General features: G+C 43.6%; 1 protein-coding gene across 3 annotated transcripts in view; it reads right to left on the bottom strand.

Moving 5' to 3' along the window:
- LOC119647432 overlaps positions 1–26,746 on the bottom strand; it is a 281,759-nt gene that overhangs the window by 177,556 nt on the left and 77,457 nt on the right. For all 3 annotated transcript variants that reach the window (XM_038048343.1, XM_038048340.1, XM_038048341.1), the window contains exon 3: positions 23,265–26,081. In XM_038048343.1, the coding sequence (XP_037904271.1) occupies positions 23,265–26,081 (2,817 nt within the window). The remainder of the gene's footprint in view (positions 1–23,264; positions 26,082–26,746) is intronic.

Below are 26,746 nucleotides of genomic sequence, written 5' to 3'. Positions count from 1 at the left end.
TCTCGCAACTTTTCCACGATCGATGCAACCCCATAACGATCGCGGATATCCTCATTTCGGATGTGATCAAAACGTGTCACTTCACTAGTCCAACGTAACATCTTCCTCTCCATTACCGCAAGACGTCGTTCATTGTCTCTTATAGTCGGCCAACACTCAGAACCATAGAGAGCGACAGGACGGACGACATTGGGGTAAATTTTAGATTTGAGACGTTCGTTGATACGTCGATGACAAAGAACACCAGTTGTGCAACGCCACTTCATTCAGGTTGCGTTAATGCGTGAAGAAATTTCATAAAGCAGTTCTCCATTGGTTGATAGCATTCACCCGAGGTATTTAAATCACTCAGTTCTGGGCAGATCACTGCCGCTGACACTAATTGTATCGGTTTCACGGCGATCGGTCGTCAAAAATTGAGTTTTATTTAGATTCAATCTGTTCAATTCGTGTTGCATGACACGTCACTCCATTTTTGGACAAGTTACACGAGATCATTTTTGCTCTCAGATACTAGGAAAACATCATCATCATCTACATAAAGTAGTGTGTAGGGCGCTGGACGTTGGATATCCCGTGTGACGGCATCCATAACTAGAACAAAGATGAACACCAACAGAGACTCGAAGCGGTTTTGATACACCCGCCATACTTCCAACTTTACTTTCGGATCGTGGTAGAACAATTGAACCCAATGCACGAGTTCTTCCGACACTAAGTGTTGTCGTAAAGCAGATGAGTTCGTGTGGCACACGGTCAAACGCTGTCTCTAGAACCAGAAATGCAATGTAAAGAGGGCGATACTTTTCACGGTGTTTCTTCATGAGTAACCGCGAAGCGTGTATTGCGCCAGTAGTTGCGCAGTTGTTGACAAATCCGGCTTGATTTGCCTTCAAAAATCTTCATGGTATGTAATGGGATCGGACGGTAATTTGAACATTCTGCTGGACTACCTTTCTTTTTCCATATTGGAACAGTAGTACTTTCTTACCAGTCAGATGGTGCTCTTCCTTCCTGAATAACCCGATTAAAGAATTCACTGAGTCACAGTGTCCTAGCTTTTCGTTTTCCAGAGCTCAGATGCAATGTCGTCAGGTCCTGTGGCTTTTCCCGATTTCATTCGTATTATTGCCTCCTCGACTTCAGTTCCGCTGACAGGTGGAACCGGTCCAAATGTCGGCAATGTTTGTGGAAGTGGAGGATTAGCAAATTCTTAGTTGAAATTTGTTCGAAGTATTCTCGCCATCTAAACATGTCTACTATTCGCAACAGACTAGAAGTCTGCTGGTCGATGGTCGTTAGTACCAGCATGCAGCTTGATGTCATCTAAGTACATCAAGTGTGTCAGTTCGCACTTAGCGCGTAGGTCATACTTTATTGCAAAACCATGGCCTCTAGCTTCATTCAGGAGCCATGGGGTTCAGTGCCATATGAAACCAAAGGGGGACTCCCTTATACGAGAAAATCTGCACCCGATCCAGACCTGGGCCTCTTCAGTTTTTCGAGCTGTTGATGGCTCGTCGAACTTCCTCTTCGGTAACATTCGCAAAATTCATGCCAGGCGTATTGGCATGGCGGGTGCCTTCGGCGGTGATCCATTCAGCATGCTGGGCGGGTAACCCCCAAAGTCCACCCCAATACTTTTTTGCTCCCGCAAACGAAAACTGCACTGTTGGGATTCGTTGAGTGATCTGAAAAAATTCTGCTGGCTGCTCGCGTATGTTGCATTCTGGACACGTCTGGAGTGACTTTCGCTATACCGTCGTAACCGACTGCATATGACAGAAAGTTTCTGCTTTAGTGTGTCCAGAATTTCAACTACGGGTATCTCACTGGGGATGGCATAGTTTCTGTAAACCCTCTGTACTTTATTCTTCATCCGTCTGCTGGCATTACCAGAGCTGAGTTGAGTCAGCATAGCAATGACCTGCCTTAGTGAGTCCCGTCGACGTTCCAGATGAAATTTCCATGGTGGATCTTTTCGGTCACTCAAACCAATAACGCGAAAGCGAACCTTCTGACCGTGCAATCTGACAGCCGTAGCTACACCAGAACACACAAGTGATTGTGGTTGCAGCAGCGACATATCAGCAAACAACCAAGATGCAACCTCATCATTGATTTGAGATACAATTCCTGGAGTTGCTGGAGATGCATAGAGCTTGGGAATACCTGGTCTATGCAAACGATCTATTTCCGAGAATGCTATACACGCTCTTTGGAATTCGTCCCGAACCTCAGCGGAAATCTCACCTGGACGGTGAAGAAGAGTGCTTCGGCGATGACTGAAACTGTTGCTTGTAGTGCGGTGTGGGGTTGTTGATGCCGCCGTTCACCAGTTTCCGTGATGACCTCAAGTCGAACACGCTCCCTGATGATGGTCGGGATTGTGTCACTGCAAGTTACAAAACGGTATTGTATTATTTTATTGTTTCTTCCTCTTGCATTCTCCTTTGATACTTTACTGATTTATTCTATTTTGTTATTCACCAATTATCGTTTTTGCATGAAAATATATCTCTCTGTAATGAAGCATAATTCATTTTTTTTATATGAGGACTCTCTTCGCCTCTCCTTCTCCGTAGCCTCGGAAAACTCCCGCATTATAAGGACATCTTCCAGAGTAATGGCCTGATGATGTCAAGGAAGGGAGGGAACCTCAGGACCGCGCATCAATAACCATCTGAGCCAAAAGAAACAGGGATCGAGACTATGATTCTTCGTGGATCTCCTCTCCTCAATCGCGGCACTCGAGTCCGGAGATTTACGGCTCCACGCGCGCCGTTGAATCGTCGTTTTTTAATTTAATTTTTCATATTTTAGCTCTCGTTTTGGTTTAACTCGTTAGGCTAACGCGAATTTTTATGTTTGTGCGGTTATTTTTAAGATGACACGTGAGGGATTGTAGTGCTCAAAGGACCTCCTCCCGCACATTCCCGAGTGTGAGTAGTACAGAGGTGCGCACGCACGTGCTGATCAAGCGCTCCGATGGAGCTCCAGTATTTACGGGCGGACCTTCACGGTCAATCTCGCCAACTTTAGATAGCTAGCTCTTCTCTCTAGGTCATCTTCGGCCACTCTGGATGGTCGTTTGACCTTTTCAATCCCTTTATTCATTGCACAGGATAATTTTACAGTCAAAATACTGTCAGAAACAGACTTCCAGGTCAAAAGAGAAGTGTTAACATATTTATTGGGGGGAGAAGTTATTTAATTTTATCACCTCAGCTGGTTTGATGATCGTGACCGAAGGGTGCTCCTTCGTCCATAGGGCCAAAAAGAAATGAAGTAATTGAGCTAACAATCTGCACTTCGAAGTTAACTCCGCCATGCTATTAACATAGTATGCTCGTCCCAAGCCCAGGTAAAGGAGGAGGGTTTCAGGCAACGTACTCTGTACTATCCTCAGTAAAGCATTCGATAGAGCCAAATGGCGAAACCGATCACGACGAGCCGACCCGGCTTGTGAACGGGACAAAGGTTGAAGAAAAAGAAGAAGAATCTGCACTTCAAAGCTGTTAGAGTTGATTAGAGACTGGTGAGTGCTAGAAGTCTCACTGTCAGATCACCGCTACTAAGAATTTATTCTGACTATTGCAGGCGAACAGATTGTAATGCAAAGACGGAATCCAAAAAAATGGATTGGACAAAGTCCAATGAACTTCTTGTAAACAAAGTGGAGGTACCGGGAACTGAAAAAATTGCTTGTAAAAGCAATCAAAACGATGACTGGTTAAACTTCCGAACTCATAGCGTGAATATAAGAGGCTGGTAATACGTTTGAAACGAGTGGAACTGGCAAGCGAAAAAGAGACTTTCAGACTGTGTGGAGCCCTTAGCCCTGAGTCGGCCAGGTTGAACTCGCTTACAAAATCGAATGAAACTTTCACGAATTCCAGAGTTGAGTCTGAACAGACCCTCTTGGAAGTATACCATTCGGGAGAATAGGTGACAGTAATGGAAGGGAAATAATTTACGGTTTCTGCCAAGCACGAAAATGTTGGATGGAGTAAACAGCATTATGTGGTAATAGGATCAACTTGATGCAGGTTTTGCAGCTAATTACAAAAAATTATAGTAATATACTATTATTAACTTTATTTGAAAGGATATCGGTATGGAATTTCGGAGCTTAGGTACCATATAGTGGCAGCCTCTTGATTTTGTTCAGATTTTTCGGTCGAGTAGCTTCTAAGAATGGGCCCGTTAAAGAAATGATCACTTTCGACCCCCCGCACTCCCCACCTTTCCAACAAATGTCAAAACTTCGGGAACTTCGGAAAGTACTAATTGAGACCCTTTCATTTGATACCCAACATCTTCTCTGAGAAAAATGCGTGTGACGGACAGATAGACAGACCACCATCTATGAATCCGAGGTGGAAATTGCCATCATTAGCGAACCCTATACAAACCGTCTCGGTGGCATATGGGTTACAGATTCGACTGGTGGAGAGGCTATATGGGCACGCCATACAATGCACTGGGAGCCAGACAGCCAGCGGCTTTGTGTGGCCAAAAATAAACGGGGTATGTGTGTACGGGGTATAAGTCTGACAATGTCCGAATTCGAGGAAATGGTTGACAGTCTTGTTCTCGGCGAAAGGGGTCGTAGTCCAAAGGTGAGTTCAATGCTTGAACCCTTGAGTGGGGTAGCAGGGAGACAAATGCAAATGGGAGGCAGTCTATTAGACGCTCTTGCACAGTTAGATATATTTCTGGCCAATGAAGGTAATGTAAAAACTTTTCAGGAAAGGGATCTGTATCAATCGTAGACGTAAGCCTTAAGCCTTTGTAAGCCTTGCACTGGCACGTGGTATGTCCTGGTGCGTCAGCAAGGACTACAACCACAGCGATCACCAGGCAATTTTCTTTGGGCTATGGGTGGAGTCATCGGGCAGAAGACGGGCAGAAAGCGAGAAAGATGTCAGGCTGGTCTGTTAAAGTTCTGGATGAGCAGACCTTCATAGAGGTGTGGCTAGACCAACCTAATAAACCAGGCGTCTCTACAGAAAGAGCTGTCCATGTGGCCCAATGCATCGCCAAAGCGTGTAAGGCTGGTTATGGTCGCAAAGCACCTCGAAGATGCTGAGTTATACTCATGCGTAGCGATCAGCGCTGTTAAAGGTCGGCTAGAGAGTTCTATTTTGACACTTATGGAGGAGGACCAAGCACCGTAAAAGAAATTTTGCCCATATTCAAATTGGGAATCATATCATCACTTCTAAGTCTGCGATCAAATACTTGGGAGTGATGATAGACGGGAAGCTTAGCTATAAGCAACACGTGCAGTATGCTTATGACAAAGCATCCACTGCAATTGTGGCCCTGGCAAGGATGATACTGAACGTGGGAGGGCCACGGCATGCTTCCAGGTTGCTTATAGTTAGGTTAGGGAGTTCGATCCTGCTCTATGTAGCTCCAGTTTGAGGAAAGGCATTGCAAGCTACATTTAACGCTAACAAACTGAATTCAGTCTACAGAAGAACAGCCCTAAGGGTGTGCTTGGCATTCAGGACTGTTTCAGAGGATGCAGCATTCATCATCTCTGGAATGATGCCCAATGACATCTTGGCAGATGAATTGACGAATATATACAATGCGAAGTCTATTTCTCCCTTATCGCAGACGGAGAACGCCGAAAGGGAGTGCTCTAAATAGATGGCAAGAGCATTGGGAACACTCGGGAAAGGATCGGTGGACACACCGAGGAGACTCTAGGAGAGGTGATCCTACCAGAAAATCTAGTGTGAAGAATGCCAGCGTGTCAGGAAGACTGGGATGCGACCAACTCCATGATCGCATCTATCCAGAGCATACTGCGAAAGGCAGAGGAGACTAGAAAAGCGCGGTTACGTACGCCGCGCTGAGATGAAAGGGAACAGCTAAAATGAGCTGACTCCTCCCCGTGATGTAATACCGTACGGTGGTTCTACGGGGCTTGGGGGGAGTTTGGGGTGGCTTTAGTGGGTAAGAATCCCACACGCTGGCGTGTCCAAGCCAGTGTCTTCTTATTTCTTCAAAAAAAAAAAAAAGACAGACAGCAAACCGATTTTAATAAGATTTTGTTTTACACAAAACCTTAAAAAGAGGAGTCACCTTTGCCCTTCGGCTTGCCTTGTTTCGAACTCCAACTGACACCGAAAAACAATTTTCGCTGTCAAAAATTGTATTTCGATGTCATGGCTGCTACGATTCACACTATGTGTGTGTCCAGCATGCAAGTTGTTCATTCCGCCACAACACTCCACCCACAGCTGAAATCAAAGGGGGGTTTCAGCGAGGAATCAGACGCATGGCTCCGTCAACCCGGCTACCGCAAGTCAACATGGACATGTCGCGCGACTCTCGCACTGCTCGGATTGCAACACCTATAAGGGAGAAATGGATGCCGTAATAACCGCAGCTAAGAGATATCCTGGAGATGAAGCATAAGCAAATAATATTCATAACCACATGAAGAGCGTTATCATTGACACAAACATACTTGGCCCCAGCCGCAAGAAAAATCGGTACGGCTGATTCAACGATGAATATAAGCTAGCAATGGAGTGGAAGAATGCTGCATACCGGAAAATGTTGCACATTCGGTGGCCTATCACGAACTCCATCGAGTGGAGAAGCGACTTCACAGACGGAAAAAAAGCCTGGGAGAGCCAAAGGGTTTGTGAACTCGAGAAGTAGAGGGAGCAACAGCATCAGGTCCGCAAGTTTTTCCAACAAATCACCAGGATGAAGCCTTATACACCTCCATGCTCATCTTGCCGAGACAAAGAGGGAAATCTGATTTCCGACAGAATGGGCATACTGAAACGATGAGTTGAGTAATCAAAATATCGGCGAGTTGGAGATCCCGTCAACTGAGGACGATGGACAAATGCTGCCACCATCAAGTATAGAAGAAACAGTCCGTTCAATCCACCGGCTTAAAAACCATAAGTCCCCAGGTGCCGATGGAATTACACCTGAAATATGGAGGCAATCAAGTGGTACCTAAGGACTGGCAACGAGGCATTATCTGTCCCATGTATAAAAAGGGGATATAACACAGTGTAGCAATTATAGAGGTATCATGTGGCTAAGTACCATCTATAAGATATTCTCTTCTACCTTGCTAGGCCATACCTCTACAACATCATTGTCCAATATCAAAGAGGCTTGACTCCAGGCAAATCAGCTACATGTGAGATTGTCTCTCTGCGGCAAACAATGGAAAAACGGCTGGAATATGGCCATCAATTGCACAAATTTTGTAATCGACCAGGATAAAACTGTACACGACCATTTGAGAATTCGGTATCCCAAACAAATTGATAAGAATGGCTAGGCTAACTGTGATTAATGTGCAAGGTCAGATAAAAGCAGCGGGATCACTCTTGACACCATTCAACATCAACAACATCAAGGTCTAAGATAAGGGAAAGCCCTATAATGCGTCCTCTTTAACCTGGCCCTGGAAAAGTGATCCACGATGCAGATGTTAACGCATGAGGCACGATTCTCTTTTAGGGCAGGTACTGGCCTACGCTGACGATATTGACATTATGGGAAGAACAACCAAACCACGCGGTGTGATATCTTGGGCTGCACATTAATCAAGGCAAGACGAAGTACATAGTGGCAATGTCATCGTCAAAAACCAAAGAAACACCAAATCGAATCGCACTGGTCGAACGAGAACAATAAATATATACAACTTTGAGACCGTTGAAAATTTCTCCTAGCTAGGGTCGAAAATCACAATCGATAACAGCTATGATTATGAAATCCACACACGGTTGTTGGCAGCCAACAGACCCTATTTCAGCTTACAACAAGTCAGGAAACGGAAGCTCGGCACTTCAGGTATGAAAGGTTGTCTTTGCTTCTTCTGTGAGTATATTTGAGCACAGAACTATCCCATTTGTACGTAGCCCGTTATGTATATGCATTTAGAATGTCAGAATACTCACTTTAGTTTGATATTGGTATTTAGTTGCAGTAAATTTACACGGTAAAGTCAAATTTGAGCTACTGTAACTTTCTTAGTAATAGTATGATTTTGATAAAACAGCGTCCACAGTTCCCACCTTCTCACCAAATTTCGTGGCAATTGGTTCTTCTGTGAAAAGTACGACAGACAGGCATACATACAGACGGACAGACAGACAGAAATTAAACCGATTTTAATAAGGTTTTGTTTTGCAAACAAAACCTTAAAAACTATTTCGCTCGCAACGTCTCACCATACAGTCAAAGTTCTTACTGTACAGGACTATGATCTTGCCAGTCCTTATGTATTCCTCGAAGATTTGGGTTCCTAGCAAGAAAAATTGCGATCTTTTGGCCGCATTCGAGAGAAGAAGAAGAAGAAGAATTTTTAACCACCTACACGAGGATGGACGTGGTGGGCCGGTCACCTAATCTGTATGGGTGAGGATAATCCTGCCCGGACAGTCTATAATAATAATAAGGATAGGAGACTACAACTTTGAGACCGTTGATAATCTCTCCTATCTAGGGTCGAAAATCACAACCGATAACAGTTACGACGATGAAATCCGTGCACAGTTGTTGTAAGCCAACAGAGCCTATTTCAGTTTACAAAAACTGTTCCGCTCGAAACGTCTCACCACAGGGTCAAAGCTCTTACTGTATAAGACAATGATCTCGCCAGTCCTCATGTATTCCTCGGAAACTTGGGTTCTTAGCAAGAAGAATTGTGAACTCTTGGCCGCGTTCGAGAGAAGAATTTTTGGCCCCCTACATGAGGATGGACGATTCCGTAGCCTAAACAATGACGAAATCTATGAGCGATATCATGACCGTCCAGTTGTGGATAAAATCCGGTTCAATAGGTTACAGTGGGCGGGTAACTTAATCCGTATGGATGAGGCTGATCCAGCCCGGAAAGTCTATATCTATGATAGAAAAAAATATGAGGCAGACCCTGAGATGGAGCGATGGCGTAGGTCACGATGCCAGACAGCTTTAAGAATATTAAATTGGTGGATCTCGGGGCAAACTAGGGATGTCTGGAGTTCTTTACTAAGGCTTACCTTCTCGAAAGCTAGGAAAACTTGCAGAAGTATTGTAGGCATTTTGACTGGTCGTAACTCATTACCTGGACATATGTTCAGAATAGGAATATATAGGTTATATCGATTTGCACCAAATTTAGGTCAAAATTGTCATTTCTGTATAAATTCTAAGACTTTGAATATCAGCCGCACGTAAAAGAGGACATTCTGGCATAAAATATGCATATACATTATGTATTAGGTACTAATGGGACGACGCGGAGAGGCTGGTATTCAACCCATCTTTCCAGCAGTCAAACCCAACACAGAATATCGAGAAGCGAAATTGTCGTAGTTAAATCAACTTGAGGAGATATGGACGCTAGGGAATCGTTTTCCAGCGCACCCGTACTTCGGAAAACAATAGTTCTCGTCGATGCAACGTGAATGCAACAAGTACAGAATGCCATATTCCTACGACTTCAGGTCTTAAAAGACAAGTCGAGACAGAATACTTAACTTGGTACACCAACTTCAATTACGTTAAATACCGAGGCTACCCAAGCAGTAAATAATGATCAGCCCGCTCCTCCTAGTAATTTCGTCGTGCTAATACGGCAGTAAGAATCGAAGATACGAGATGTAGAACATATCATTAGCGGGATTGACATAGTTGAGCAGGCGCAGTCCAAATCATATTACGAGTTGAAATCGGCGACGCTCTCCAAATATTGAGAGGAGTTGCGTCAAGGCCATGATAACATACAACATTTTTCCAACGAACCAAAGACATTAGAATACGATGCGGCGAATTTCCTCAACATCGAACAGCGAATTCAAGACAACTTACTCTTTTTCGTTGAATGCCGCGCAAAACTAGAGTCTGGTTTTGCTTCCCCTAGAAGGGCTTCCCTAGTCATCAATTTGCCGCATGTGACTATTAATACTTTCGATGGCAACTATGCACAATGACAATCCTTCCACGACTTATTTCGTCAGATGATTCACGAATTCAGTTGGAGAATGCTGGTACCTGAAGAGCAATCTAAAGGGTGAAGCAGAGCGACTTATACGTTAGCTTTCCATCGCCGATGGAAATTATGACGTAGCATGGAAGACGATGAAAAATCATTAAAGCAATCAACGACTGATGGTATCCACGCTATTGTATAGATTAACCCAGCAACCTACGATTACTTCAGGATACTCCAGTGCCTTTAGAAAGCTTTATGATGTCACGAAGGAATGTTTATCGGGACGCAAGACTTTTCAAATCAATGTCGGGGGTGGGATCCCATCATATTACATATTAGATTAAAGAAGCTCGAAAAGGCAAGACATTCTTGGTACGAGCAAACCTTCGCTTCACCACGTGAACTGCAGCCAATCTCAGCCAATCAGGCAATTCTCGTCTTCCTGGAAGGACGTTTCCAATTTTTAGAAGCTGGGTAGTCGGTTCGAATATCCAACAAGGACTCGAGGACAAGGTCAAACTGCACAGTGTAAAAACTGTAATGGGCCATTATCCATCTGGGATCGGATAGCTAAAATTAAACTGTTTAGGTTATGTTTGAATTGCCTACGTGAAAGACATTGAAGTGCGGGCACGTTAACACGATATTACATACGGACGTCACCATTCACCACCCAGCCAAGCAAATCTTACGTACGGCGAAGGTCGAAGATTCTGCAGATGCCAACCATTCCATTGCATTATCAAGGAACTCTTGTCCTGTTAGCTACCGCATTAATCAAGATAATAATTGCAATTACCATTCATTGCAATTACGATTCAGCACGTTTACAAGGAAAATATATATTGCCACGTATAGCATCCTCTCAACCAGCACAAAGCCTGGATATCAATAATTGGGGGCTATCCGGAGACATTCAGCTAGCCTATTCTCAGTTTGACCAAAAAGGACCCATTGACCTGCTTCTCGGGGGTGACCTCTACTACGAACTATTAGCAGCTAGGCAGATACGGCTGTCAAGAAACCTTTCACTAGTACAAAACAGAATTCAGTGAATTTATGGACCAATACAGACAACTAGAACATTTGACCGAAATAGATATAAAAAGTATTCCAAGCCTTCATTACTTTCTTCCACATCATTGCATGTTCAAATTAGAGCACAGCTACTAAGCTTAAAGTGGTTTTAAACGCCTCCGCGAAAACCTCCTCTGGATACTGTTTGAAAGGAGATACTTGCCGTTAGCCCAGCCATGCAACCAGAATTATTCGCTATTCTCGTACAATTCCGACTTCCCTGTTTTGTTTTTACTGCTGACATCCAGGATCGGCAAGTTATGGTGTCGGAAAAAGACCAGAGAGCAGAGATTTTAACTAATACTATGGCGAGATGAACCTACTGAATCAATGAGATTCAGTTGATGTCATGTCAGGTGCAACCACCCTCTCAGAAGCCATTGAGAAACAATAGCAACTATACACGATCCTACTATCAGCCGGTTTTAAACTTCGCAAATGGTGTGCAAACAACGAGGACCTCTTTAAAAACATTCCTATTGAAGATCAGGGACCAACTGGACATATGTAACACAAGAAGAGGACGGAATATAAAGACACTAGGATTAGTTTGGACACACGAGGCAGATGAGTTCCAGATTAGATGCCCTTATGCAGAATCAGAGAAGATTACGAAAAGGTCAGCGGTATCAGATGTCGCCCATCTATTTGATTCGCTAGGGTTGATGGCACCAGTTACAGTTACTGTTTCTACTACTCTTCCTTCAGAAGCTTTGGAATCTTAAAATGGAGTGGGATGAAGAAATTCCTCTAGAACAGCAGACGGAATGTTGAGATATCGTAAGGAGGCACAAAAGCTAAATAGAATTCGCATGCTTCGCCATATGTTTAAAGGAAAGGTACCTAAAAGTATACAGTGACATATCTTTTCGGATGCTTCGAAAAAGGCGTACGGTGCAGCGAGGCATTCAAATGGAGTTCACACTGTTCATCTTCTATATGCAAAATCGAAGATGACACCATTAAAAAGAGTAACCCTGCCAAGATTGGAATTGGGCCCAGTAAGGTTAGCGGTTGAACTCATTGATCGGCTTGCTTTTACTGGACAGACTCTGAAATCACTCCAAACTGGATTAATGTGGGAGCATCGTCATTCTATATGTTTGTAGCTAATCACATCGCTGTTATACAACAAACATCCTCACCGAATCAATGGAGGTACGATCATTCAAAAAATAAATCAGTTAACTTGGTATCAAGAGGTGTCATTCCCGAAAGATTCCAAAATTTCGCCATCTGGGGGCCTATATTACTCCATGGAACTGAAGAATGCTGGCCGAAAGGGTATTAAAGCGTGGATATCCACTTAGAGAAAAAACGTACGAAAATGGTATCGGTCATGGTGATGGACGCAACTCCGTTTATTAATCAAATCGATCACCAAAAATTCCTTTTATTGATTGCTACACATAGTGGTATATGTGCAACGGTTCGTTAGGAATATACGTCCGGCTGTAACACAAATAGAGGATGCCATATGGGTGATAATCAAGCTCAGTGGAATGTATATCGAGAGTCTAAGCAACAAGTGATGTATAGGAAGTAAAGAAACAACAGTGGTTCATTAAGTAGTCTGCTTCCTTTTTTGACTCCTAGGAAGCTTCAAGCTTAACTTATGATACGAAGACACCCTATCATCCTTTCTGACCTGCATCATACCCATCTATATGCCGGACCACAAGCGTGACTGGCGATAGCGAGACAAAGATTTTTGCCTATCAAGGGCAGGGTGGCCACCAGGTCAATCGTCCAAAATAGTGTGAGATACGAGAGGGTTAAACCAAAACCCATGAAGCAACGTATGAGAGACTTGCTACAGACCATTTACAAGTATTGGGATCGACTTTTCCGGGCCAGCAGAGTCGAGGCAACCGTCCAAAAAAGGAGTACCTTGCTGTTTTTTGTTGATTTGCAAAAAAGGCGACTCATCTACAACTGGTAACAAACTTAACAACAGAAGCATTCATTAATTTGCTGAACGTGTCATTGTACGGGGGAAACACTGCCGAAATTTGTATTCTGACAATGCAACCAACCACGTAGGTGCGAAAAACCAACTGGCAAAATTAAGGGAAAGCATTTCACCAGCAAAATTGACATATGACGAAATGGCAACTTTAATAATCGAAATCGAAGCTATATTGAATTCAAGACCACTAACGCCTATACCATCTGATGCCACGGATCTCACGGCTTTGACTCCAGAACATATCCTAATCGGGGAACCAATAACAAACCCAGTAGATGTCCGCGCCCAAGCAAAGATGATCACCCGAATATTTGTCGGAATTGCAGCAACGTCAAAAATTAGGTCAACGTAAAAGCTGGGATGGTAGTGGCTATCAAGGAAGAGAATGTCCCTGCACTGCAGTGGAAATTGGGACGACTAATAAATAGGATAAACGGTCGAGATGGTTTCGTAAGCGTAGCTGAAATTAAAACGTCCCCAGGAGTCCTGCAGAGAGCGATTCATACCTAGCACCATTAGCAGTAGAACCTGAAAACAAAGAAGAGCTCCAGCAAGAAGCTTCATTACCACCAGAAAAACAGACACTATCTTCCATTTGTACGCAAAAAAACAGAAGCAGCTTACGCTCCCTAATAAACTTATTACTATGGACTAGTTTAATCCTACCGGTTCTAGCCAAGCTACCACGGATCATACCTTTCTAATTTCGGTCAGGGTTGTTGTTGTGGAAGGTTTAGGATTGGAATTTGGTAATATATTACAACCTCACATCCTACTGGAAGAACCGCGAAAACTTACAAACGGGAATTAAAAAACTCCACAGTGTTTGTGAGCAGGTGCCCAACCACACTCCTGCTCAACTAAAATACCCCAGTTTAGTCATATCTTAACCGACATAGCGGCTTACAACGAGCCATTGCGACCTTCCGAGAAATCAGGGGAGCTTTGAATGTTGTTGCCAACTCAATCTTCGGAATTTTGGATTCGGACTATGCAGCACGTCACACAAACAAACAAGATAGTCAGGGAAATGTGTGAGCAAGACATGATGCAAACATTCTCATCAGCAGCTTCGCAATTCTTACTTTTAGTCTTACTTTAAGCCAACCAAAAGGTACAAACAAGTTTACTAGATGTACTAATTAGGATCGAAAGCAATATTACCGAAGGACGTTCACCACATCACTGTCCGCCACATTGGGTTCTTCAGTATCCTGGCCCTAGTAAATTATCTTTACTGGAGACACAAACGAAGAACATCCAATGACACCGTAAAATCAATAAATCCACCCTGGGCTCAGCCCTCTCGATTGCCGTCGATCAAGAATAACGGTTCACCTAACGCTCAACGGAAGAGAGGATGTTTATGCACGAGTTAATTTACATCATATTCATAAGCCCATGCGGTGCATGCAAATATAATTAATTTATCTAAGCATAATATTTTCCAATTAATGATATGTGAGTAATTTGTCACGTCGCGTCGTTTCGAAACTGCGTAATATCAGAAATAACTTGTAAACTGCTGATTAGACTTTGCAAAAGGGTGAATATTTTTTTTCATGCTCGTGCAAATGTAATTTAAGCTTGTAAGAAATTTTGTTAGTATTTAAGAATAAATTTGCACAGAAACGATAAATTCGACCTGATATAACCTTGTTCGTAATAGCGCGATTTCCACCAAACCGGATCGAATCATGCTTTATATTATAACTTACGCCACTGCAAAATTTCATGATTATAGATGGAACTTAAAGTCGGGTTCGCAGTCCGTTATTAGAAATTATAGTAAAATACTGTTACTAACTTTATTTGAGTAGATATCAGTACGGAGGGTAATTCGAAGCCTAGACACCATATAGTCACTGCTTTGTGATTTTTTCAGAGTTTTCGGTTGCTTAGCTTCTGAGAATCACCATCATCAACGGCGCAACAACCGGTATCCGGTCGAGTTCTGCCTTAAAAAGGAACTCCATACACCCCGGTTTTGCGCCAAGCCCACCAATTCGATATCCCTAAAAGCTGTCTGGCGTCTAGGGCCTGATCGTCTCCTTTTTCTACAATAGATATTGCCCTTATAGATTTTTCGGGCTGATCATCCTTATCCACACGGATTAAGTGACCCGCCCACCATAACCTATTGAGTCGGATTTGATCTCCAACCTGACGGTTATGGTATCGCTCACAGATTTCGTCGTTTTGTAGGCTATCGCCCATATGAGGATGGACGATAGCCTACACTAGCCGAAACTTCCTCAGAGGACTCTTCTCTCGAACGTGGCCAAGAGTTCGCATTTTTTTGCGCTCAGAACCCAAGTCTTCGAGGAATACATAAGGACTGGCAAGATAGTCTTGTACAGTAAGAGCTTTGACCCTATGGTGAGACGTTTCGCGTAAAATAGTTTTTGTAAGCTGAAATAGGCTCTGTTGGCTGACAACAACCGTGCGTGGATTTCATCGTCGTAGCTGCTATCGGTTGTGATTTTCGAACCTAGATAGGAGAAATTATCAACGGTCTCAACGTTGTAATCTCCTATCTTTATTCTTCCCGTTTAACCAGTGCGGTTTGATGTTGTTGGAGGTTCTCGGTGCTGTCGCTGCCACCATATATTTTGTCTTTCCTTCATTGATGTGCAGCCCAAGATCTCGCGCCGCCTGCTCGACTTGGATGAAGGCAGTTTGTACGTCGCGGATCATTTTTCCCATGATGTCGATATCGTCAGCATAGGCCAGTTGTTGGGTGGACTTAAAGAGGATCGTACCCCTCGTATTTACCTCAGCATCATGGATCACTTTCTCGAGGGCCAGGTTAAAGAGGACGCATGATAGGGCATCCCCTTGTCGTAGACCGTTGTTGATGTCGAATGGTCTTGAGAGTGATCCTGCTGCTTTTATCTGGCCTCGAACATTGGTCAGGGTCACCCTAGTCAGTCTTATTAATTTCGTCGGGATACCGAATTCTCTCATGGCCGTGTATAGTTTTACCCTGGCTATGCTATCATAGGCGGCTTTAAAGTCGATGAAAAGATGGTGCAACTGATGCCCATATTTCAACAGCATTTCCATCGCTTGTCGCAGAGAGAAAATCTGATCTGTTGCTGATTTGCCTGCAGTGAAGCCTCTTTGGTATGGGCCAATGATGTTCTGAGTATATGGGGCTATCGGGCCTAGCAAGATAGAGGAGAACATCTTATAGATGGTACTCAGCAACGTGATACCTCTATGATTGCTGCACTGTGCGATATCTCTCTTTTTGTGTATGGGACAGATAATGCCTCTTTGCCAGCCGTCAGGTATTGATTCGCTGTCCCATACCTTGACCACAAGTTGATGAACCACTTGGTATAATTGGTCGCCCCAATATTTAACCAATTCGAGTGTTTTAGTTTAATTTAGTCTGCTGGGGGGAGCCACAGCTCTGAGCACTCAGACCATTGTTAGGCCCATTGTACTATCCCCGTAAATCGCCTATTCAATGGCTTCCCGCCTACGGTGTTCGCAGGCTTTAGCGAATCTGAGAACATTCTCCAGAGCAGAGAGTGTGCAGATTCTTCATTGAAGAAAACCTTGCGAAAGTGTCTTCGTCTGAGATCTGAAGATGCCGGGCAGCTGCATAAAAAGTGCAGGGCCCTCTTTTCCTCCTCTTCCCATTGGTTGCACATAGCCAAAACCACTACCTCAATCTTTTCCATATGGCCGTTTAAAGAGCAGTATCCTGTAAAAGCCCTACTAGGGTTTTCATGTCCCACTTCTTAAGGGCCTTAAAATGCCGCTCTAGGCAAAAGTCCAAATTTCTTCACTCAGCTGCGTGAATCCTTGCAATTTCACCCTTGACTTGACAGTAGATAGTCGGATTCCAAGAGCTGGTTCTGGCCCCACTATTGCGGATTCAGACCTTCGGCGAGCCAGTCTGTCAGCCTCTTCATTACCAGCGATGTTAGAGTGTCCCGGCACACACATCAGGAATATTTCATTCAGTCGGGTAAGTTTCAGCGGCACCTGTTGACAACTCCACACCAACTGGCTGTAGCTGGCTGCTATGTCGTTGCTATTTAGTGCTGATAATACCACCCGACTGTCGGAGCAGATTCGAATGGTACGACCCTTCTATTTTTGTCGCAGACATTCTTCTGCTGCCAATGAAAGGGCATATGTCTCCGCCTGGGATATGGTCGTCATTTTTCCGAGGGGTCGGGCCGGTTCTATAATCGGATTCTCCGAGAACACCCCTGTCCCCGATCCACCTGCTATGACTGACCCCTCTGTGAAGATTATTAAGTCTGTACAGTGTATGTCTTTTTAAAGACGAATCTGGAAACCATATGATCGGTCGGCATCAGGGACACCCGATGTTTGAGAAGGAATTACCAGATAGACGCATGACCGTATGGTTGGTCGCGTTTCCACGCCCCAATGGTGGCGAGCCCATATGCGTCATTGGTTGCTTTCCGTTTCACCTCAAAGTGAATGTGGTGTAAATTTAGGATAGCTTCAAGTGTCGCAGTCGGCGTAGTACTCATTGGTCCAGTAATATTTAGGCAACCAAACCTCTGAATCTGCGTTAGCTTCCTGCTTCATTCATTCATTCAGTCTTGGCCACCAGACGATGCATGCATACATCAAAATGGGTTTTATTATGGATGTATACATCCTGCATATCCGTTTTGGTGAAAGTCCCCAGGTCTTACCCATCGCATCCCTAAAGCACCAGAGCAACCTGCAGGATTTCTGATATTGTTCCTGGATATGATGCTTCCACGTTAACTTGGAGTCGAAATGTATTCCTAGGTACTAAGGTGGGTAGCGTATAGCTGCCCCACCTGACGTTCTTAGTGAACATAACTAGTCCAGTATTCCTAGCGTTCAACTGTGGATTTCATGCAGAGTTGCATTCAAGCGGTCACATACTGTGTCCGCAAATTTGCCGGTAATTATTACGGCTAGGTCGTCCGCAAATGCTTGCGCGTAGATTTTTCCGTCCTTCAGGAGCCACAGCAGGGTATCAATTACCAAGAGCCAGTGGAAAGAGAACCCTTCCCTGTGGGCAGCCCCTAACACATCCTTCTTCAATAGACTTCTGGCCGACCGATATGTGGATTTTTCTCCACTCTTACATTTGAACTAATTACGAGCGGTTCAATTCCATGCTGTCTTGCCGCAACACAAATTGCCCCAAATGAGGCATAATTGAAGGCACCTTCGATGTCCATGAATGCGCCTAGGGCGTATTCTTTTTCAAACATCGCCTTTTCGATTTTTGCCGTAAGTTCACGGAGCGTTGTCTCCGTGGATTTGCCTTTCTGCTAGGCGTGTTGCCTATGGTAAAGTGGCCACTTAGGACTGTGTGTGTCCCTTATGAACCGATCCACTAGTCTTTCTAGTCCTTTTAGTAGAAAGGACGTTAGACTAATCGATCCGAAGCTTTTTGCATCTGTGTAGGTGGGTTTCCCTGGTTTGGGAATGAATAACACCTTGACATCACGCCATTTAATTGGAATATAAGCGTGTGCTAGGTATGTGTGATATATATTCCGAATATGTAGACCCAGGAGATCCATTCCCTTTATTACTAGCGCAGGAATGATCCCATCCAGACCTGCAGACTTAAATCTATCGAATGAGTTAAATGCTCATTTTATTCGCTCCAGTGTGGGCTATACGCACCTGTTGGCCCCGAGATTAGATTTTGGATGCTGCCTGAGAAGTGCACTTCAAGCAAATGGTTTGCCGTTTCTTCATCGCTTTCTATGCACTTCCCGTTCTGTAAACGTAAATAACCCAGTTTCTGGCCACGTTCTTTAACCAGAATCCGCTTCAGCTTTGAGGTTGTCTCAAGAGAGTCAGTCTCTTCGCAAAAGCGTCTGCATGATCAATTCGGGTGTAATTCCATCGACTCCTGGCAACTTATGATTTCTAAGCTGATGAATTGGATAGACTGTTTCTTCTATACTTGGTGGTCGCAGTATTTGTCCATCGTCTTCCTTTGGCGGGACCTCCATTTCGTCGGTGTTCTGGCTGTTCAGTAGTTTATCAAAGTACTCAACCCATCGCTCCAATATGCCCATTCTGTCGGAAATCAAATTTCCTTCTTTGTCTCGGCAGGATGAGCATCGAGGTATATAAGGCTTCATCCTGCTGACTTTTTGGTGAAACTTGCGCGCCTGGTGCGGTTGCTCCCTGTACTTTTCGAGTTCACAGACTTGTTGGTTCTGCCAGGCTTCCATTTCCGTCTGTGAAGTTGCTTCTCCGCTCGATGGAGTTCGTGATAAATCTCCACGCGTGACCGCGTCCTTTGAGAATGCAACATTACTCCGTATACAGCATTCTTCCGTTCCATTGCTAGCTTACATTCATCGTCAAACCAGCCGTTCCGACTCTTTTCGCGGCTGGGGCCAAGTATGTTTGCGGCTGCATTTATGATAACGTTCTTCAGGTGATTGTGAAGATCATTTGTTGATGCTTCATCTCCACTCTCTGTTGACTGCGGTTATTGCGGCATCCATTTCCCTCTTATAGGTGTTGCAGAGGGCTGTGCTATGGATGGCTTCAATGTTAACTCTCACCTGATTTTCAGAGGAGATTCTGGGCGGTGTTTCTATTCGAGGTCGGAGTACCATGCCAACGAGATAATGATCCGAGTCTATATTGGCCCCCCTATATGTTCTGACATTCATCAAGGCTAAGAGGTGGCGGCGTCCAACCAACACAAGGTCAATTTAGTTGAAAGTGGTTCCATCTGGAGAGGCCCACGTATGTTTATTGACCGCTTTCCGCGCAAAACAGGTACTTCCAACAACCATTTCGTGGGATACCGCTAACTGAATAATCCGCAGTCCGTTATCATAGGTAACCCTATGGAAGCTATGGGGGACGACGTATCGCCCGAATAAGGGCTCCGTCCCTACTTGGCTGTTAAAATCTCCAAATATGATTTTGATATCATATCTGCGACAGGCTTCGAGGGTTCGTTCTACTGCATCGTATGTTAATGAGGCTTATATTTCTAAACTTGCCTCGCAAGCGCAGAGTGTATAGGTTTTCGCTTATATTTTCAAAGCCGATAACAGCAGGTTTCATTTTTTGGCTGACTAGGAAACCTACCCCGCGCATGGTTTTTCTGGATGGCCGCTATAATATATGGTGTAGCGCCTCTTCTCCAGGAAACCGGTCCCTGTCCAATGCATCTACTGTAACGCTGTAATATCAGCCCTATATTGGGACAGGGTGTCGGCTAGCTACTTGGCAGCTCCATCTCTGTACAGGGAGCGTACGTTCCATGAGAAAATGCGCAAATCGTTATTCCATTACCGTTGCCGGGTTTGTCATTGTGTTATCCATCCCATCCGAGGCACTTGTTGTGGTTTCATAACAAGTTGTTTTCCGTGTATGGTTGTCAGCCCTATCCAACTCCAACTTGAAGGACCAGTTGGTACAATTTGTTCCTTTTGCCTAAGCAGAAGACTCGCCGTCATCCTTCTCCGTCTGCAGCTTTTCGTGAAGAAAGAGCTCCCAGCGGTAACCACCAGCTTTTGGGAATGGGTAGGTGAAAGAAATAACCTCTTTGCAGCCCCCGTACTCCACTCATTCGCATCAGATGACAAAATTCCAGCTTCGGAAAGTAATAGTCGAGACCTTTCATTCGATACTCCACATGACTATATTTGGTGGAAATATAATAATATAATAATTGTTGGCGCAACAATCCATATTGTATCAGGGCCTTAAAGTGTGTTAGAGCATTTCATGCAAGACCGTAACGGTACACTACAGTAGTGCTCTGTAGGAGGCAATGTGGTCAGCATTGCGCTCGCCCGAGATTATTACTCTGATTTGACTCAGGTACTCATTCACAGCTGAGTTGACTGGTATTTGACGTCAAATCACGATACAAATCCCACTGCTACCAGTGAGATTTGAACCGCGACCTTCCGTACGACAGCCTTGTGCTCTAACCACTCAGCTATCCGGACACTATAATATCCAATATTTACATAACGTGGTGTGATGGTGAGACTAACTATTTCCCTACCCAGCTTTTATGTGGGCGCGGAAGCTTTCAGTCTTACCTGTGTATGATTGGGAAGATATGATCTCTACCTGTGTTTTGCAATAGGGTTTTGGAGGACGCCTATCGAACCTTTTTTTTTTATGGAACGTGGGATGTAATTCGTCAACAACTTTCTTCAAACACATGGGAGTTCTCCTCACACAACATTGTCAGAGAGATGCTGGCTGCGCGTGCAAATGGAGATGTGTTGCGCATTACGTTCAGGTCCTTCTTATTGCATAGGACATAGAGGTCGACCGATACAGGCGCTTATTTGAACTAACATTTCTCTCCTCCTAACCATTGCCGCTGGTGGAAAGACCCGCAGACGTGAAGGCAGGAGCAGGAAAACTACCTCAAAGTAGTGTGACAATAATTTGTTTGGTTGTTAGTTCAACGGCGTACCGTGGCAACACTATACAAAATGCATTTACCTACTCTACCCGGGGAAAAACTGTCAAGATAATGCATCTTATCCCCCCGGAGATAGAGACTTTCTTTCAGTTCGTGAATTTACTCAAAATATTCCCTATTTTTCGCGAAAGTCAACCAAATGGGATGGGATTTCGGATAGGATAGTGGCTGCGAGATTTCAGAATGAGATCAGATCAGATCGACTACATCGCAATCACCAAAAGATTTAGGAGTTGTCTTCTGGATATGCGTAACAAAAAGGGCGCTGACATTAGGCTCGAAAGGCATCATCATTTGTTAGTTGCTGGCCTGCGTGTTGCGCCAGCTAATTCTGCGCAGGGCTGGAGATCTTTCACCCTTCTGCTTGCCAATCACACCATCCCACTTAATTAGCAACTTCATTATGTTCTTAAATTTTGACGAGTGAAGGTCATGTAGTGAGCGATTGTTGTCGTTACTTTAGGATGCTGTCAATCCGAGATCATTCTCAACGAGTGGAGGAAGGGGACGACCATTAAAATTAAAATAAGTGCAAGCATCAAGGAACACCTCGCAATGTTGAGTCACCCTGGATCCTTCTGCACTGACGAAATAAACACTGTTTATCATTGTGGAGCAGTATGCAAATTTAGGTTTTCATTTCATCTGTTTTCTTATCGATTCCGAGAAGGCTTTCGACATGTAAAATGTCATGTGCTGCATTCCAAACAAATTTTAAGTCCAAAGTTTCTCCTTGCTGCCTTGTCCGAAGGACTTACATCGCTCCAATGAACTACGACATCTTTCATTAACATGTTAACTACGCCGGTAGAATCTATTTGCTAAATAAAAATTCTAAATTACATCCAGATCCTTTTTTAAGGAGTTTTTCGTAAATTCACTGTGTATCATAGTTTCGATTTACTATTGGTAAAGTTCGATAATAATAGAAAACAAATTGGCACTATAACATCTCTGCTACACTCATTCATAGTTTCAAAATTCAAGTTGATTAAGAATTTCTTTTTTGAGAAGAATGGTTTTTCTATTTGTACTAGGCCGCCGTCTATTCACTGCATCAGGTTTCTACTTGGTAGGTTCGACATTACCATGCGAACATACTTGAAATCGTTTCGCCTGCCGAACCCTTTTAAACTATCGCAACCACATTTAGCGTGCTTGGGACCATGGTTTATTTGAAGACGGCACTCATGAATCTCACCAATAAGCTCCTTAACCCCTTCCTGAATGAATGCCTGTTTGAATAGCTCAATCGAGTGAATTTATGTATCTAAATTGTATTCAGGATCAAAACACGATCCGAAAGGCGTTCCACAAGTTGAAACACTCACGGTTTTAAATTAAAAGGAGTATTTTCCTGCACCACAGGTGTGCAAATTTCAATATAGCTACTTATAGCGCATGCAGAGTCTGCCGTCTATAGGAGTTAAATGCTATTCGTATCCTAATGAAATTCTCCAGAAACCGACTCGCTAGTTGTTGCCAATTGCCAATGCCAATGTCATGTCTAGTAACGAGACTATACGAGTAACGAAGGTAAGAGGGGCGTAGCTCGTGTTCAAACAATGTGAAGAATGAAAATCATCACTGGCGTAACTCCCGTCATCCTATCCGAGGGTGATAAGAGTTAAAGTTCTGGAGGCTACAGTGTGAGCGTTTAAAATGTTTCGAAAGTATACACAGAGAAATCCTAAGCCTTTTCTCTACTTACGTCATAATATTCATCAGGATAAGGGTAAAATGACGAGACGCTGATAGAGTGTGAATATTTTATAAAATCCTACCCGTTTTCGTGAACTCTCCTTCGTCCTCGTTTTGGATTTTGGCTTGTCATCTTGTTGCTTGGGTACATCGATGAATACTTCATCATCTTCGTCATCGAAGTCCGACACTTGGACAGGTTCAGGCTTAAGTAACTTCCTCTTTATTCTTTCCTTTGGTTGAGGGCTATGCGTGGTGGCCTTGGGTTCGAGCTTAGTCAGTTGCAGATTGCTATCTTTTAGTTTGACTGTGGGCTGCTTGTTTGTGATGTTTAAATTGCTTTTGGGTTCATTTTTGGAAGGATATGCTTTCGAAGTTTCTTTCTCATTTCGGCGTGAGGATTTTTTCACTTTGCCGTCATGTCCTGGCAATTCAACGTTGGACTTCGGAACGTTTTTTTGTTTAGTTTCAGATGCGGGAGATGATGTCTGCGTGTTGGTAGAAACGTTCCCTGGATAAGTATTTGCACTATTTGCTCGAGAACTGCACTGGGTAGGCGTTTGTGATACCGGCATGAGTTGCTCTTCAGACCCTTTACTTGAGTTGGGAGATGCGTGAAGTGTCGATTGTGTTGATATCGCTGGGGATGATTTCGGAATGGCTCCCGTGTGCTTCTTCTGCTCCCGTTCTGGAGAGATTCTACCTCCTTCGCTATCTGGTCCTTTATCCTTGCTGACAGTAGCATATTTAACATCCGTGTCCTTTTTTGATTTCCTGTTACCGGAAGAATTAGATGGAGTAGTTGCAAGATCAGTACTATCTGAGTGTACAGAATGAGGATTGTCAGACTTGCTTCTATCGTTTGTCTTATTAGAATTAAAGCCAGCCGTAGAGTCCTTTGTTCCCAAAGTTGGTTGGGTTTCACTTTGTTTAGGTACCGGTTGTTTTTGCAATTTGAACGCACTTGCCTTTCCCTGTCTTATATGCGACGTTGTTTCATATAAAGATGCCCTTATAGAGGATGGCGATTGTTGGTGGTGTGCAATTATTTTCCTCATGTCTGATTGTTTTGGTGGTGGTATTGTTCCATATGAATCAATGATAGTTGGAATCGACGAGCGCTGCGTTTCAGCCTGGTAGAAACTTCGTTTTACGTCATTGACATGCTTTATGAAGTCTTGGGCGTATTTATTTTGCTTAGCGTCAATAGTGTCATCGTAGTATTCATATGTAGGGTGCCGTGGTGCTGGCTGAGTTTGCGTTAGAGACCGCATTCTTGTAGGTGTCCGTCGGCTATAGTTACCATCATCGAAATCAGACGAGAAATAACTTGAAGAGCAATCGCAATTCCTACACTCGTAACGACAAGTGTCCGAGAAGCTGCACTTCTCGCCATCTAGACTGCATCTCCTACATTCAAAACCAAAGCGGCAGCTCTCTGAACTTCCGAAAAAACGGCGTTGAGTTGAATAAGAGAATAAAGAGTCTCCTAAGCTTGAATCGCTGACTTCTCCACAGCGAAAATTGCGATTCGTTGAGCTCTCACTGCGAAGTGAATATTCGCTGATGATAGAAATTTTAGAGTCGCTTTTATAAATATTTTGGTCGTATTCGTTTGACGCCTGTGAAAGCCCTAAAATCACAGGCTGAGTATATTCTGAGAATTCCTGTGAATCCTGGGACGAACGATCCCTTGCGTGTTTGTGCTGTAGTGAGTCACTAGATGAGGAGGATTTAGCATTCATTCGAAAGGCATTGTGCGTTTGTAGCCCTGCCCTCGAGTTCCGTCGGGGAGCATACCGCTGTTGTGATGCTAGAGTTGGCTGTTGCACTGGTGGTTGGATATCCGTCTGTATGTGATAAATTGGGTTATAATCACTAGTGAATGCCACAGGGGTTGTTTCGATCTTATAAACCCCTGGATTGTTGGGGTTATAAGAATGGTATTGAAGTATGTGGGCATTTTGCGACACTTGATCCATAGAATTCGCAAAGGTTTCTCCTTCGTGCGCTGCTTGAAATCCGTGCGATTTCATGCTAGCGTAGCAATACTCGCAATTATCCTTTGCACATTGTCGGATACAGATTTCGCAATCTGGGTATTTACTATGGTCTTCCGATTCTGAATTTTTATCTGTAAAAAATATCTCCTCGTATATGTTTTCCTCACTTTTCGAGTAATTTCTTTTGGAATCGCCTTTCGATAGTGAACCTCTTTGCTTGTCAATAAATTTCCGGGACGATTTCAGACCTTCTTTCAGCAGGTAGTAATTGAAGCTTTTTATACCTATTTCTCCTTTCAGCAGTTTCTTCCCAATTTGAACCTTGCTCTGCTCCTTTCGGTTACCAGAATACATTTCCTCGAGCTCAGCTGCTTTTGAAGAGTCGGAGGTAGCTGCTAGACAGGAACTCCAACCTTCTGATGCGTTCTGTCGCAAGACACCTTTCTGTCGCGTTTTTGGTCGATCGACGCTATTAAAGTTAATAAAATTTTCATTTGCTGTTTTCTCCAAAGAGCGCCGGAGACTATTGGAAAGTGTATTGTCAAGACTTAAATTGCGTTTCTGCTTTGCCGCGCGATCACGTCGTTCACGCTTATTTGGACTCTTCTCCATAATTACTGATCGTTCAAGACTATGTCCTAGCCGATTTTTCCCAGGATCGGGTGGCATATTGTCAGAACTACTGGAATCGTCAACTTTATAATCGTTCGTTTCACTCCGTTTAAGATGGTGGCCATCCTTATGGCTCGATTTCTTTTTATGAGAAGTGGTTTCAGGTTCTAATTTGTCTGGACCACTATTGCGACGAATGGGAATAGCCAAGTGGCTTATATCGTCAGTATATGCTGGATCATCATAGATGCGATCACGGACGTTCGATTGTGATCGAGGCTTTACCTGTAAAATAAAAGAGAAAATATTTATTACTATTATTACGGCGTGATTATAAGTTAGGCGGCTTTGTCTCCGAGTAAGACACAGACGCAAGGCGAAAATAGTTATAGAACTCCATTAAAAATGACCCTGGGCTATTATTTCTTCGAAGAAACAGAATATCATGGAGCAGAGGCTGCAGGTGCATTAAATTATCAACCGCTTGGTTATTGCTAATCCATAGTTCATTTTTCGAACATTTGTGGTTACTGAAGATTCAGTTTCCTTGAAGTATCCGCCAATAGGCGCTCATACGCCACCATTCTAACTAGTTCGAAAATTTCTTCAAACCCGTTGGTACTTCATTATTTCAATGGGCTTGGCCTAGTCGGCTTTCTGCGTAATTGACTTTATTTTTGCATATTTTACATTGTACATTGATTATAAGAATTTTATTCTCAAAACAAATACCATATTATTTTACCAAACTGCGCCCACACTATAAGTGCTGGCAGATTTCATATTCCTAAAATTTACTTAAAACTAATTTACAAACCAAACCTAACTTACTACAAGTATTACAATAGCATATTACTATTTACAAACTCCGCCATGCTATTAACATAGTATGCTGGTCCCAAGCCCAGGTAAAAGGAGGGTTTGAGGCAACATACTTTGTACTATCTGCA

This window comes from Hermetia illucens, chromosome 2 (genome assembly GCF_905115235.1).
Source record: "Hermetia illucens chromosome 2, iHerIll2.2.curated.20191125, whole genome shotgun sequence".
NCBI lineage: Eukaryota > Metazoa > Arthropoda > Insecta > Diptera > Stratiomyidae > Hermetia > Hermetia illucens.
Note: the sequence above shows the minus strand (reverse complement) of the source record. Positions and strands in the feature narration are given on the sequence as shown.